The 15,000-nt window shown below is 54.9% G+C and overlaps 3 protein-coding genes across 3 annotated transcripts in view; 2 read left to right on the top strand and 1 right to left on the bottom strand.

Moving 5' to 3' along the window:
• Window positions 1-5,153, top strand: part of PTSG_05992 (uncharacterized protein) — a 6,840-nt gene extending 1,687 nt beyond the window's left edge. Inside the window, exons 5-20 of the mRNA XM_004992828.1 lie at window positions 1-66; window positions 374-523; window positions 756-855; window positions 1,115-1,197; window positions 1,374-1,438; window positions 1,569-1,653; window positions 1,815-1,891; window positions 2,198-2,288; window positions 2,497-2,611; window positions 2,847-2,923; window positions 3,074-3,149; window positions 3,398-3,499; window positions 3,820-3,894; window positions 4,173-4,288; window positions 4,541-4,663; window positions 4,769-5,153. The exon at window positions 1-66 is cut by the window's left edge and continues 208 nt beyond it. Coding sequence (XP_004992885.1) covers window positions 1-66; window positions 374-523; window positions 756-855; window positions 1,115-1,197; window positions 1,374-1,438; window positions 1,569-1,653; window positions 1,815-1,891; window positions 2,198-2,288; window positions 2,497-2,611; window positions 2,847-2,923; window positions 3,074-3,149; window positions 3,398-3,499; window positions 3,820-3,894; window positions 4,173-4,288; window positions 4,541-4,663; window positions 4,769-4,870 — 1,503 coding nt within the window. The 3' untranslated portion in view covers window positions 4,871-5,153. The remainder of the gene's footprint in view (window positions 67-373; window positions 524-755; window positions 856-1,114; window positions 1,198-1,373; window positions 1,439-1,568; window positions 1,654-1,814; window positions 1,892-2,197; window positions 2,289-2,496; window positions 2,612-2,846; window positions 2,924-3,073; window positions 3,150-3,397; window positions 3,500-3,819; window positions 3,895-4,172; window positions 4,289-4,540; window positions 4,664-4,768) is intronic.
• PTSG_05991 (uncharacterized protein) lies at window positions 5,150-14,494 on the bottom strand. Its single transcript, XM_004992827.1, has 21 exons — window positions 14,421-14,494; window positions 13,918-14,138; window positions 13,330-13,677; window positions 12,990-13,095; window positions 12,577-12,646; window positions 12,234-12,332; window positions 11,865-12,018; window positions 11,275-11,463; window positions 10,823-10,890; window positions 10,346-10,493; window positions 9,984-10,110; window positions 9,625-9,710; window positions 9,319-9,388; window positions 9,049-9,169; window positions 8,721-8,858; window positions 8,169-8,456; window positions 7,800-7,913; window positions 7,148-7,514; window positions 6,344-6,775; window positions 6,081-6,160; window positions 5,150-5,884 (listed from the first exon to the last, which is right to left on the bottom strand). The coding sequence occupies exons 2-21, from the start codon at window positions 14,063-14,065 to the stop codon at window positions 5,699-5,701; spliced, it is 3,339 nt and encodes a 1,112-aa protein (XP_004992884.1). The 5' UTR covers window positions 14,066-14,138; window positions 14,421-14,494; the 3' UTR covers window positions 5,150-5,698.
• A 39-nt stretch (window positions 14,495-14,533) lies between these two features.
• Window positions 14,534-15,000, top strand: part of PTSG_05990 (uncharacterized protein) — a 3,013-nt gene continuing 2,546 nt past the window's right edge. The window contains exons 1-2 of the mRNA XM_004992826.1: window positions 14,534-14,734; window positions 14,931-15,000. The exon at window positions 14,931-15,000 is cut by the window's right edge and continues 123 nt beyond it. Coding sequence (XP_004992883.1) covers window positions 14,612-14,734; window positions 14,931-15,000 — 193 coding nt within the window. The 5' untranslated portion in view covers window positions 14,534-14,611. The remainder of the gene's footprint in view (window positions 14,735-14,930) is intronic.

The following is a 15,000-nucleotide window of genomic DNA, read 5'->3' as shown; positions in this document are numbered from 1 at the left end:
TACGTGCGAAACTTGAGGGCGCAGGCCGCTGATGTCGACACCATCATCGCATACATGGACGACCAGGTGAGCGACAGGGTGGGTAAAGGTTGGGGGTGGGTGTGTTAGTGTTATGTGTGTGTGTGTGTTTGTTTGTTTGTTTGTTTGTTTGTTTGTTTGTTTGTTTGTTTGTTTGTTTGTTTGTTTGTTTGTTTGTGTTTGTTTGTTTGTTTGTGTGTGTGTGTGTGTTTGTTTGTGTGTTTGTTTGCTCGTTTGGTTGTGTGTGTGTATGCGTGCGTGTGTCGCAGTGGCTGCGCATTCATCTCAACTCACCACCACCACCACCACACCTCCCTCCGCCTTCACCCATCACTGCATCGCCTCGGCGCGCCAGATCAAGACGCTGTCGAAGGACTACCGGCGGGAGCTTGAGATGATTGAGGAGACGTTTATGCGCGAGCGGCAGCAGCTGCTGGACGAGACGCGCCGCGAGTGGGAGGAGGCCATGAAACTCCGCCGCGAGAAGGAACTCAAGGCCATCGAGGTAAAGTGCTGGTGCTGGTGCTGGTGCTGGTGCTAGTGCTGGTGGCGGCGGCAAGCGTGGTGGGGATTGTTGTGCGTCTGTGTGTCTGCGTGTTTCTGTGTGTTTGAGTGTCTGATTTAACCGCCTGGGCGCAACACCCCAACCATCCAACGTCCCATCACACCAGCTCACATCCCACCACACCACCCTATCCCACCACACCACCACCACCACGGCGGCGCCATGAGCGCAGGAGTCGCGCCAACGGATTGAGGAGCAAGAGCGGCAGCTGGAGCACCTGCGCATCAGCGATTCCGAGGAGTACAGCCAAATCAAGCGCAGACTCGAACATGGTCCGTCATGGTTGCAGGAGACGTGTGATGTGGGTGTGGGTGGTGGTGCGCAAGATGTGTGTTGGATGAAGGGTGTGGTGGACAGCAAAGGTGGTCGTGCTGATGAGAGGTCGCTCATCTTTGTATTGCCTCGCTTCCTGACGTTGCGCATGCCTTTGTCAACGCAACGCTCACGCCAACACGCCCTCCAACCCTCCCTTCAACCACCTTCCCATCCCCCATTCCCCATCCACCTATACACCCCTCCATCTGTGTACAGACATCATGAACATGCAGCAGGAGTTGCAGAACATGCGCGCGACGTACCAGCTCAACACAGAGAAGCTCGAATACAACTACCAGGTGCTGTTGTGCTGCGCGAAGGACGTGATGTGCTGATGTGGTTCGTAATGTCGTGACCAGTGCCTTCTGATCTGTGGTCCTAAACACGCATGTCGTGCTCTGTATGCATGTGTGTGTGTGTGTGTGTGTGTGTGTGTGTGTGTGTGTGTGTGTGTGCGTTTGTGTGTGCATTCCAGGTGCTGAAGAAGCGCGATGAGGAGAACACGGTCACCATCTCCAGCCAGAAACGTCGTCTTAACAAGTCAGTGCACGTGAGCTTGCATCAGCTGGCACTCACAGCACCACATGGCGCGTTGACAACCAGTGCCTGCTGCTGTTTTGTGTTTGTCGCAATCCTCATCACCATCACAACGCACCATCATCGCAATTAGGCTGCAAGATGTGGTGAACAACCTGAGAACAAAGCTCAAGAAGCAGGAGGTGCAGATCCAGGCAGAGAACATCGCCCTCACAGAGGTCAACACGCTCACGCTCATGTGATGAGGGGTGGTTGGAGGCACGAGGGACACTGCTCACGCACCTCAACAATTAACATGCCTTCGAGTGTCGCATGCGCCCAAATTGACACAATCGCACAAACAACACAAACAACACCATACGCCCCTCCACACCACCAGGAGTACACACGCGTGACGTCACAGTTCCAAGATCTTCAGCGGAAGGCGAAACATTTTGAGCGCCTCAACCAAAAACGGTGAGTAACCACGTGTGTGTGTGTGTGTGTGTGTGTGTGTGTGTGTGTGTGTGTGTGTGTGTGTGTGTGTGTGTGTGTGTGTGTGTGTGTGCGTGTGTGTGTGTGTGTGTGTGTGTGTGTGTGTATGTGTGTGTGTGTGTGCGCGCGCGCTGATTTCATGTATCATTGAATCCTGACGTCTTCTTCTCCTCGCACACACGCGCACACACATTTTCCCCCGTCGCTTTGTCCTGCTTTTCATCTTCCTGACTCCTCGCTCATCCAACCCGTCCACCCCACCCCCCAACACGTCGGATATGACTGCAGCATCGACGATGTGTGGACGCTGAATGAGGAGCAGTGCGTTGCGCTGGCGCAGGAACTCCTGCAAGCGGACCGCGTCATCCACGAGCAGCAGGTACGGGCATTGTGATGGCCGGCAGTTGGCAGTGGTGGTTGCTTGTGGTTGTGGCGGTCACTGTCGCGTGGCGTGCTTAAGAAATGCGTCACTATGCAGCCACTCTCTTGCTTGAACCCACTCCGTCTTCAATGCAATTCAACTCACCTCCCCTCAACAACCCACCATCACCATCCCCATCGCAATACACCATCGCCACCATCACCAGCTTGGGCTGCAGTGGGTGCCGCCGCTCGAGGACGTGATGGACTCGACGGTATCTGAGGAGGAGCTGCAGTCGCGTAAGGCCTCGGCCGTCGCCCGCGAACTTCTGGACGGACAGGGTGCGATGGGCTGCTGCCGTGATGCTACCGATGCTCATGCTCATGCTGTTGGTGATGGTGTTGCTGTTGGTGTTTGCTTGTGTGGAGGTTCATGGGGGGGAGAGGGTGTATTGTGTGTGCGTGTGTGTGTGTGTGTGTGTGTGTGTGTGTTTGGTACAGACGAGCAAGCGCATGCAATTCACCTCCTTGCTGCTTGTCCCCACCCCCTTCTCCCCTGTCTCTCTGTGCACTTTAGACTTTGACGACGTGGATGCAGGGCACCTCACGCACGCCAGCATGCGCCACATCCTCTCCCACATCTGCGACGAAGCGGTCAGCCAACTCAATGTGGTCGTGTGTGCATGCGTCATTAGTGCGCTTGAACGTCTGCATGCGCTGTTCCCCCTTCCCTTCTCACACATCTGTTCATTCATGTGTCTGTGTGTGTTCCGTCTTTGCTCCATACCATCGCGGCCACCTCAGGGGTTTCTGGTTGAGAGCAAGCTGATGCAGCTCCTGGAGCCGCTCAACCCTAAGGAGCAAATGCTCATCAAACTCGGTGCGCACACGTGGAGAGGTGGCGATGTACATGTGTGGGTGGATGCGTGCATGACGGTTTGTATGCACGCATATGTCCACGCTTTCGTTGCCTCTAGGCACGTGAATTCAACGCCTTTCCACCACCACCACTGCTCCAATCACTCATCCCGCGACCACTGACGTGCGCATTCATGTCCCCTTTTCTCATGCACTCGGCGATACGCCCTAACATGTGACATGTGCGTGCGTATGTGCGTACGAAAACAGACGCAATCTTCAAGGCGCTTCAAGTTGAAACAGAGGACGACATGAAGAAACTCATGAAGTATTTCATCGCCCACGCCGACGACAAGGAGACGGCCGACGGAGGTGCGCTGACGCAAGCATATGATGTCTGAGAATGTGTGTGCATGTGTCTGTGTGTGTGTGTGTGTGTGCAATAGTGAGTGTGTGCGTGCTTGTATGTGTCTGTGTGTTTGTGTCTGTGCAAGAGTGTGTGCGTGCGTGCGTGCTTGTATGGGCGTGTGCGTGTTTGTCAATGAGCCTGAGGCGTGTCTTCGTCTGTGTGTGTATGTGCGTGTTTGTGCAAGAGTAAGTCTTACCACTGCATTTGTGCCCTCCTTCGTCATCGCATCTCACGTCTTCTCTTGCTTCAACCACACTCCACGTGTGTGTGCGCTTGTGTGCAGTGCCGACGTTGATTGATCCCGTGCACGTCCCCGCTGCTCTGCGCCGCTTCGTCGAGGACCAGCGAAAGGCAAAAGGTCAACATGAACACATACACGCACATTTGCTGTTGCGTTTGGATGGAGTCGGATAAGGAGAGCTGCGATATCTCACATCAACTGGAACGACACACGCACACCCACACTTGTACACTTCACACTTACTCACACTTACTCACACTCACTCACACTTACTCACACACACACATGTGCACTTCACACTTACTCACACACACACGTACACACACACGCTCACCCATCACCTGTCACCGTCGTCACCATCCATACCTCCACCCTGTCTATTCCTGTCTCTGCAGGTCTGGACGAGTCGCTTCGGCCCGCGCGGGGACTGAAGAACAGGAACGCGGAGTTTTGGCGGCGGTTGGTGGAGATTGTTCCCGACGAACACGACAAGACATACGCCGCACTCATGGTGCGATGACGTGACGTTTGTACGCGTGTATGCGTGTGCGTGCGTGTGTGTGTGTGTGTGTGTGTGTGTGTGTGTGCGTGTGTGTGTGTGTGTGCGTGTGTGTGTGTGTGTGTGCGTGTGTGTGTGTCTGAGTCTATTGTGTGTGCACTCTGTTTCTCTGCCCACGCTCCCTTCTTGACGCGTTATTCACAATCGAACATGTTCCAACTCACAACCATCACCATGGTTCTCATCATCACCATCGCCGTTCAGGACGGGCTTGAGAAGTACAAGGACGCGTTGACGGGACGCGAGAAAGCGATGCAGCGGCGCGAAGAACTTGCGCGCCAGAACGACGAACTCAGAACCCTCCTCAAGACATACATGTCATCACAGGTGCGAGTGTGTGTGTGTGTGTGTGTGTGTGTGTGTGTGTACTCTGGTTGCACTTTGCTTGCGTTTGCTTCCATCTCATCCCATCCATTCACGCCTTCTTCGCAGGTCAACGCGGAGCTTGAAATTCCCCCAACGACGGTGCTTCGCAATCAAATCCACCAGCACCAGCTCGCAGCACAGGCCTCGTCCACTTCCGCCCCGCAATGATACCCTTGCTGCTGTTTGCGTGCGTGTCCACGTGTTTTGTCTGTCATTCACGTTGCCACTCTCTGCCGTGTCCTTGTCGAAGTTGTTCACGTATTCCCTGTCTTGTCTGTTTGTCTGTCAATACGTCGTGTGCCGCCCGCTGCTGCTGTCACCATTGCTCCCCACTCTCGTAATGCACGCTTCACTCACTGTCTCTCAATTCCCGTGCTTTGATTCGCGCACCCCCTCCCCCTCTCTCCCTCTCTGTGTTCAAGGAATAACGAGTAAACTGTTCAGCAATGAGGAATCTGAAGGTTTACTGCCAAAGTGCAAACACGTGCAAGCGCGTTCACACACACGCACATGCACATGCACACGCACCCCATGACAGGTCACAAGAAAGCAAGCACATTCACCAGCATCACTACCACGCGCTCGCGAGTGTACAGAGTGGGAGAGACACCAGGCAAAGCTGCCACATACACACAGCCAACAATACGCATTGGCCTCGGTCAGCCATTCATGCATGCATGATCACGCACCTTCTCACAAAGAACAACGCCACACACAGGTAGGAAGACAGAATAGAATGTCGTGCCAAAGAACACACACACACACACACACAGACAGACAGACAGACACACAGACAGACAGACACAGACACAGACACACACACGCACACACACAAATCACTCAACGAAAACTTGCAACGTTCCTGAGGCACACCATGTTCACTTCAAAACCGGTCATGCTACACAACCAAACACGCTCAAACTGTCACAAACACACTCACACGAACACAACGCTTGCATTCTCACAACTCACACACAAGCAAACACGCCGCACTGTTCACTCGTCTGTCGGCTGTGAGCTGTTGGAGGCGCTGCCCTGGCGGGGAACAAGAGGCGAAGGCGAGATGACAGCAGAGCGCTGTGTCGATGACGGCGTGTGGCGCCGTTGCGACATTGCAAACGCGCTGACGGACAGGAGCGAAAACGCCGAGGGCCGCTGGGTCATGGTGGCAACGGGGGCAGCCTGACACGTGGGGTTACCGATAAGGGTGGAGGGAGAACGTGAGCGAGGGAAAGGTGGGCTGGGGTGGATCAAGTGGAGGGGATGGGCAAGGAACAGACAAAGAAAAATTCGATAAATGACACAGGAAGCCAGGCGGTTGCGATTCTCAACACGAACACAGACATCCACCCATTCACTCATTCACTCATTCACTGACCGAGCTGTGGAATTTGTCTTGGATGATCCTGGTTGACTCGCGCGTGAGTGTGGAAATGTCAACGTGTGCTTCGTCCAGGGCTATGACCGTGACGGCGATGAGGGTGGTAACGGTGGTGGAGGTGGTGGTGAGGATGATTGAACCACATCAACAAAACAAGCACGCATGCACACACACACACACACACACACACACACACACACACACACACACACACACACACACACACACACACCACGTCCCAGCCCCCATCTCCAACTCACTCTTCTGCACGCGCTGGTCCAGGTTTCCGCCAACGGCTCCAAACACTTCCACAATCGCGCCGTCCGGCAGCCGCAGGAACTGGCGATACATGGTTGTCGTGCCATCAAGGTTGATGGTGTGGATCGATACGTGCGTGGTCACCTCGTCCCCAACCTGCCGTTGCATGGCCAGCACCACTTCCTCAGCAGACATGCGACGCCCGCCACCGAGCAGCTTCTTCCGCTTCTTGCCATCGCCGCCCTTATCAGTGCCACCGCTGCCACCGCTGCCGGTGCGGGCGGAGTGTGCGCGTTCGGTTGCCTCGTGTGTGCGCGGGTGCACCTCTGCTGCTGCGTCCTGCTCGTCGGGTGTCCACACGTGGTCGTACACCGCAACTTTTCGCCGCTCGCCGCGCTGCCCGCGCCACTGCTCGGCCTTGCGCACGAGATAGTCTGGTGTGGTGGTGGAGTGGGGGAGAGAAGCGGGGGCAGGGGGGAGTGTTAACTGATGCGTAACTTTGGTGTACGCGTGCATTTCCACAAATAACGAAAAAAAAAAACACACACACACACACGTTGCACAGCACACAAACGAGCGCGCGCAAACACAGATGCACGCACACAGCACAGCACACAGATACACGCACGCACACACACGCACAGCACAGCACACACACACACACAGGCACACACACACACAGGCACACACACACACACACACACAGGGGGCACGCACATACGCACACACACACAGCACAGCACACACACACACACAGATACACACAGAGCACGAAGCACAGGCCTGCCCGAGCACGGGGGTCGCACCGAGTTCCTGGATGGAGAGCTCGTTGTCGTAGGGGACAAACGTGTCATCTGGGGTGGCAGTGAGGCGGCGATAGAGGTCGAGAATGGCCGCGTTGAGATGCAGCCGCAGCAGGTACAGGTACGTCGCCATGGCGCTGGCAAACATGATGACAATGTACACAAAGGCGGTGATGAAGATGCCGGGGAGGCCGCCATCATCCGAGTGATCAAAGTGCCAGTAGAGCTTGAACGCGTCGCCCACGGGCTCAACACCGTCGTATTTCCAGCGCTCGAGAGCCAGGTCGACAATGAGGATGAGCAGCGGGTCAAGCACCGTCATGATGCACCACGCAAGGATGAACCGGTAGCCAATCTCGGGGAAGCGGCCCTAGCAATGGTGGTTTGACGGGGGGGGGTCATGGTGAGGGAGGTGATGGATGGTGAGGGAGGTGATGGACGGTGATGGAGGTGAGACATGGGTGAGCGACGAAACGTGTCGAATGCATTTCGTGTACAACACAAACACAACAACACACATGAGCACTCCGCAATCACAAATTCACACACGCACACACACACACACGCACACACACACACACACACACACACACACACACACACACACACACACACACACACACACATTCGCAGGCGTGTGGTGAGTGGAACGTACAAAGACGTAGCGGGCGAGACCAGCGACGGCGATGAAGAAGACCATGAGGATGGCAACAGCGATGGGTCCAAACGCAACAACACCAAGCTGTTCCCGCACCAGCAACAACGATGGCTGGTGGTGTAGTGGAGGTGATGAGATTTGGGGAATGGGGGTGAAGAGGGTGTGCAGGTGAGTGAGTTGTGTGGTAATGGTTATTAGCGAGCTGACCAACAACGTGCAAAAACAACCCTCGCACGTCTGCGCGCGCACACACACACACACACACACACACACACACACAATCACGCGCTCACACGAATACACACATGAATACACACGCAAACACGCAAACACACAACACACAAACACAAGGTTACAAGTTCACACCTGGTATCCGAGGTTGACTGTGAACGAGCGCACGGTGAATTCCGTGACGGGAACGCGTAGCGCTTGCAGAAACACCCACTGCCCGGCGTAGTGGAGGTAGAGGCGGGCCCAGAAGCACAGCAGCAAACACGCCACCGTGATCCAAAACGTGGACGTCTTGATGCGGTACACGCTAAACTCGCTCCCAATCTCCCGCCACACATAGGCGGTCTTGTCCTCGACTTTGGCGTCATTTCGGCGGTGGGCGCATTGCAGCACCGCCACGCTGTTGGTGTGCTCCTGCAGCGCCTGTAGTTGTGGTGGTGGGGGGGGGGGAGGGGGTTGGCGGTGGTGGAGAGATGATGGACGTCGGACGGTGGTGAGCGTATGTGAGACGGGACAGGGTTGTCAGCAATTGAAGGCGAGATCACACACACACACACACACATGCGTTAACGCACAAACCCACGTATGCACACACACACGCACACACACACACATGCGTTAACACACACACACACACAACCACGAGTGCACACTTCACGTATGCATCACTGTGCGTGCACGGCGGACCTCGAGGCGCGTTGGCGTCTTCTTCTTCGTCATCGACGGCTTTCGACGCTCGGCGGAGAGACGAACGACATTGCGGTGGTATTCCTCAAACGGACCGGCTCGCTTCAGAAACACCTGCACCCCGTCATCACCCTCACCCTGGAGTTGGAGGAGGGGGATGTAATGGTGGTGTTGGTTGGTGGTGGGAGGCAGAGCGAGTGAACGATGGAGATATAACCACACGCAAGCACGCACGAATGTGCAGACATTCACACACATACACAAAAACAAACACACACACACGCACGAATATGCAGACACTCACAAACGCACACACAAACGCACACACCTGTAAGAGGTGCTCCTCCTCAACTTCGACCGCCTCCTCCTGAATGCCCGAGAGCTCGCGGAGTTTGGCGTTGAGGCCGTGCGGGGGCGCCGGCTGCGGTGCCGTTGTCGGGCGTGAATGGCTGATGGTGGTGGCGGTGGTGGTGGTGGTGGTGATGGTGGAGACATGTGAGTGGATGCTAATGGAAGTAGTTGGTTCACTGGCACTCGGGCACGCACATGGTGACATTTGCGATGAACACAGCAAGACTGCGTGCAGTGTTGTGCGTACATGTGTTTGACGGCTTTGGCCATTTCATCCTCTGGCGACACATGCGCAGGCACGTCGCGCTCAGGATGCCCTGTCGTGATCGCAGCCGTGATTGTGGTGGCCGTGGTGAGATGGGTGCGAAGGTGCGCATGTGTGCGGAGGGAATTTTAATGCCACTCGCGTGCATGCAGATCAACAGCTGCAACCGCTCAGTAAGGCGGCATGGCAGCTCACTGCTGATCAGCACTACAATGATACGACCACACCACCACCACACCACCACCACACCACCACGTCGCCAAACTGTCACCACATGAATTCACGCACCGAGGAGAGAGCTGGTGTATTGGAGCTCCACCTCGTACTCGCGCTGGCCGGACGTGTAACGCGGCAGCCGCGAGACCGTAAAGTACCTGCCATGATGGCGATGGGGAGAAGGGTGAGGACACGCACACGTGCACACGCACAAACCATGTGCACATGCAAGCAAATGTGGTCACACACACACACAGAATCATAATATTCACGCAATCACACAACACGCGCGCGCACAATCACACACAATCACACACACACAATCACCCACGTGCACAAGCACGCACACACACGCACACACACACACCCATACATTCACACAATCACACAATCACACAATCACGATGGCAATCACTCGTCTCCCTGCTCACAGGTTGCAGAGCCAGCTGTCGAGGTCGCGAGCAAGGCGCTTCTCAATCTCCGCGTGGGTGATGACAGACGGGTCCATGTCACCGCGGTGCATCGGCACCTTGAACTTGCCAGAGACAAGCTCAAACTCTGCACACACACAGGATGTGGATATTTTTTGTGGGGGGGGGGGGGTGAAGGAGATGAGAGGGGGGCAGTGAAATGCAATGCGCAAGGGTGGGGTAAGAAGCACGTGGTAGACGAAGGAGGTCGACAATTGCACGACGAATGGTCTCTCATGACACACACACACACACGTACACACACGTGCACACACACACACACATGCACATCACACCACATCACATCACACACGCGACCGCACCTGAGTTGATCATGGGAAACACGCCCCATGCGAGGGCGCGGTCAAATGGGGTGCCGTCATTCTTCAAGATGAAGAGTTCAAACACGAAAACCATGGACGGCTTGATGCGCGCTTCCGGCGGACACACGGTAAACACGCTCTGGTTCACCTGCAACATTGATTATCACGGTGATGGTGTGGGTTTTGTGGTTGGTGTGTTTGGGTTGGTTGTGGTTGGTGCGTTTGGGTTGGTTGGTGAGAAGGGGGCTGCTGTGATTCCAAATGCTGGGTTTGGTGTGTGCTCAGCTGCCAACGCGCTGAGCCAAGCATTTTCGCGCACACACACACACACGCACACACACACACACACACACACACACACACACACACACACACACACACACACACACACACACACACACACACACACACACACACACACACACACACACACACCACGCCATCCCAAATGACACGGAAACTCGGTCATGCACTCACGTCTGTTTCGATGGAGAAGAAACGAGCGTCGTGCTTGAATGGCAGCGTGTTCCCACACCACTCTTGGCCTGTGGACGGAACACATATGGAGTGAAACAAACAAACACACACACACATACAAAGGGAGACAGAGAGGCAGGCAGGTACATACACAAACAAACACACGCACACGCGCACACACGCGAATCAGCAACGCCAACGATCGAGCGGTCACACACAGTGGCAACCCAAGCGAAAGTGTGTGTGTGTTGTTGTTGTTGATGATGTTGTTGATGATGTTGTTGATGATGTTGTCGGTGCTGTTGTTGGTTGTTGTTGTTGTTGTCGTTGTTTAAGTTGCTGCTGCTGCTGCTGTTGTTGTTGTTGTTGTTGTTGTTGTTGTTGTTGTTGTTGTTGTTGTTGTTGTTGTTGTTGTTGTTGTTGTTGTTGTTGTTGTTGTTGTTGTTGCTCACCTGGAAGTCTGGACCAGCGCATGAGGTGTCCGCCGAGGCGGTCGTACATCGACACGGAGAGGACCAAGCGGCCACTCGCGCACTTGTCGCGCAGACCGCGAATGCATGCAAGCATAATCTGCACGGGCTGTGGGGCCTGGCTCCAATCAATGCGCCAGCGGCGGCGGCGCGTGCCAGAGTAGATGCCATCTGGCGATGGTGAGGGAGAAGGGGTGAGTGGCGGTGAGGAGGGGAGTGACAATGTTTATCCGAGGACGATTGATGCAAACAAGACACGCAAGGTCAAGCACAACACAAACACACAAACAAGCAAGGTCAAGCACAACACATACACACAAACAAACAAACAAACAAACAAACAAACAAACAAACAAACAAACAAACAAACAAACAAGGTCAAGCACAACACATACACACAAACAAACAAACAAACAAACAAACAAACAAACAAACAAACAAACAAACAAACAAACAAACAAACAAACAAACAAACAAGGTCAAGCACAACACATACACACAAACAAACAAACAAACAAACAAACAAACAAACAAACAAACAAACAAACAAACAAACAAACAAACACACACACCTGTGAGGGTGAGGCTGCCGTATGTGGTCTTGATTTCACCATGACGGCGCTTGAGGGCGTGCACGAGTCGCTCCTCGGCGCGGCGAAATGCGCGGGACAGCGCCTCCATGTCGCGGCGGCGGCGCCGACGGTACAGCTGCTCCGCATCGCGCAGCTGATTTGGGGGGGGGGGTGATGGAGAGACGTGGGGTAGGCACGGTGTGATCGTGAGTGGTGTGATGGTGAGTGGGTGTGATGGTGAGGGCAAACGCACTTGCGCACTTGCACACTTGCACACGCATGCACATGCGCACATATTTACACAACGCTCATAAAAGGCCTCAGCCCCCTTCGCATCCAACCCATCGCTGTTGCGGCGCGTGTGCACACCTTCTTCTTCTGCGTCTTGACGAGGTGTGAGAGCTCCTTCTTGGCAACAATCACCTGCTCAAGCAGCATCTTCTGCTTCCGCGTCAACTTCTCCTCCCGCTGTTCGTGCATGTATGTGTGTGTGTGTGTGTGTGTGTGTTGTCTTTGAATGAGGTTGATGGCAGTATCGGACAATTCACTCGCAACCACCTCGTCCTGATGCACACACACACACATAACACACACATACACACACATCACACGCACACGCACGCACACACATCACACACACATAACACACACACTCTCTCTCTCTCTAACAAAGCCTGCACGTTCACCCATCACCCCCGTTGCCTGCACGCACGAATTGTTCGTATTTTTCGATTTCTTCGTGCAGCCGGGCCTCCTCTGCCGCAATCTGCTCCAAATCGAGCCTAAACACCACAGGGACACGTGAGCACGGAGGTGAGAGGCGGGGAGGACACGCGTGGGTGTGGGTGAGGAAGTGAAGAGTACGTGCACACGGCGATGTGAATCGAACAATTCTGCCGTGACGGGCCAACTCGATGTCCGCACACACACACACACACACACACACACACACACACACACACACACACACACACACACACACACTCACACACTCACTCACTCACACACTCACACACTCACACACTCACACACACTCACACACTCACACACTCACACACACTCACACACACACACACACACACACAAACAAACAAACAGAGTGGGGCGAAAACGTCAACGACTGACATGCCGATGGAGATGTGCTGCTCTTCTGTGTCGCCCTGGAGTTCTTCGATGTAATCCTGTGCACGCGATGGCTCCTCCGTCACCAGCGCCTCGCTGAACGCCGCATCTGACGTGCACCATGCGGTAATGCGACGCAAGGGAAGGGGGGGGTAGGGGTGAGCGCGAATTGCATTGGTCACAGGGAGGGGGATGAGAGGTCGATCTACTTGTGTCGTGAAACAGACAAGCGGCACAGTGCATGCAAGCCCATACGTCTACACGAACGACACCACGCCATCGCCTGCATTTGTGCAATCACACACACACACAATCACAATCACACGCACACACACACACTCACCTGCGAGGTTCAGGGAGGTAAAGTCGCTGAGGACGTCGTTGGATGCGCCCAGCACGGTTTCCAGATCGTCCAGTTGCACGGCCTCTGCACTCTCAATCAACGCGTCAATGTCCAAATCCGCCACGTCCACCTCCCCAGCGACTGCACCATCGTTGCTCGTGCGATCGTCGCCCGCTTCCGCTGAAGCAGCACGCTCCGCGTCAGCGTTATCATCGTCGTCGGTGGTGGTGGCGGGGATTGCGGTGTCTGCTGCGGGTCTATCATCGACCGCTGAGGCTGCCGTTGTTGCCGCGGTCAGCTGCGTTGTTGCCGTTGCTGCGCTCAGTGCATCGTCGTCATCGTCTTCTCCTGATGGGTTGCCAAAGGCAAACGATGACACCGCGTGAGACGAAGACAGACAGTGAAAACACGTACACACGCGTGCAGGGATATGCGCCAACACACACAGATGCAAACTCACACACACACATACGCACACGCACACGCACACGCACACGCACACGCACACGCACACGCACACACACACACGCACATGCAACAAAAGGGAAACCATCCTTACACCCATCCACCCATCCACCCATCGATTACCATGGCGAGACGGTGCTGCAGCTGTTTGTGGTCGTCGCTGTGTCATTTGCTGTGCACTCGATGGCGGGCGGCGGGCTGCCGCTGCGCTGCGAACAGGCCGCTGGTGCCGTCTCCGGCCCGTCGCCGAAGAGGGTGGGAGTGTTGCCATTGGATCCTTCCCAACCTTCCCAACAGATCAGCTGAGGTGTTGTGTTCGACACTCCCAGAGATTGCCTGGTCTCCTTTCACACATGCGATGCAATTTGGCAAAGGGGACGGGGATGACGACGACCGCAACCGTGGCAGGTCGGAGGAGTGGCCAAACAAACCCAAAGCAATCAAGCCAACGTAAGAAGAAAACAAGAGAGTACCGCCAATGAATGGATAGATGGGGCAGTGTGGATGGATATGGATTGGTAGGTGGATGGATGGATAGATGGATGGATGGGTGGACGGCAGACAAGGTCGAGGTCGATGATGATGGATGCTCGTGCATTGGCAGGCGAGGCAGCACCAAAACCAACCTTCGCAACGAATCGAAAGGTCCTCTCCTCTCCTCGCTCACATTCGTTCGTCGTCTTGCAAGTTTGGGCCTTGCTACTTTATATGCTGTCGCTCACGACGCATTCTTCTGCCTCGCAACGCATCCAAACAAACTCGTCCCCCTTATCAAATCAAGCAAGCAAAGCAAGCAAGCAAGCCCACAACGACGACGATGAGCACGTATGACACTGGGGTTGGCAGGGCGCTGGACTCAATGCACCTGTCGCTGAAAGGCGACATCCAAGACACCAAGGATCACATCTCTCGCCTCCGCTCACAGCTCTCATCACCCAAGGTGTCGTCGCTGCAGTGTGTGTGTGTGTGTGTGTGTGTGCTTGCTTTGCATTGTGGTGGAAGTTAGAGTGCATTCACATCAGTCAAGAGGTGTGGATGTCGTTGGTTGATGTTCATTGCCATTGAGAATGGTGTCACACATCACCATCACAGCAGCCTGTCTCGCTCACCAATTACATGTGCGTGTGTGCAAGCAGGGGAGATCGCAGCAACGATACACCACCGATGATGATGATGGTGGTGACGATGACGGTGGTGATGGGTACG

Source organism: Salpingoeca rosetta, assembly GCF_000188695.1.
Source record: "Salpingoeca rosetta unplaced genomic scaffold supercont1.15, whole genome shotgun sequence".
NCBI lineage: Eukaryota > Choanoflagellata > Craspedida > Salpingoecidae > Salpingoeca > Salpingoeca rosetta.
This window is presented reverse-complemented; position numbering and strand designations above follow the sequence as displayed.

Bases quoted from the DNA above. Each gene is read 5' to 3' on its own strand.
- PTSG_05991 (XM_004992827.1), bottom strand. From the start codon at position 14,065: ATGGCAACACTCCCACCCTCTTCGGCGACGGGCCGGAGACGGCACCAG. The intron at 8,859-9,048 runs GTGTGTGCGTTT...CTCCAACTCCAG, and splicing joins AGGAGGAGCACCTCTTACAG to GGTGAGGGTGATGACGGGGT. The intron at 7,515-7,799 runs GTACGTTCCACT...CACCATTGCTAG, and splicing joins GTCTCGCCCGCTACGTCTTT to GGCCGCTTCCCCGAGATTGG.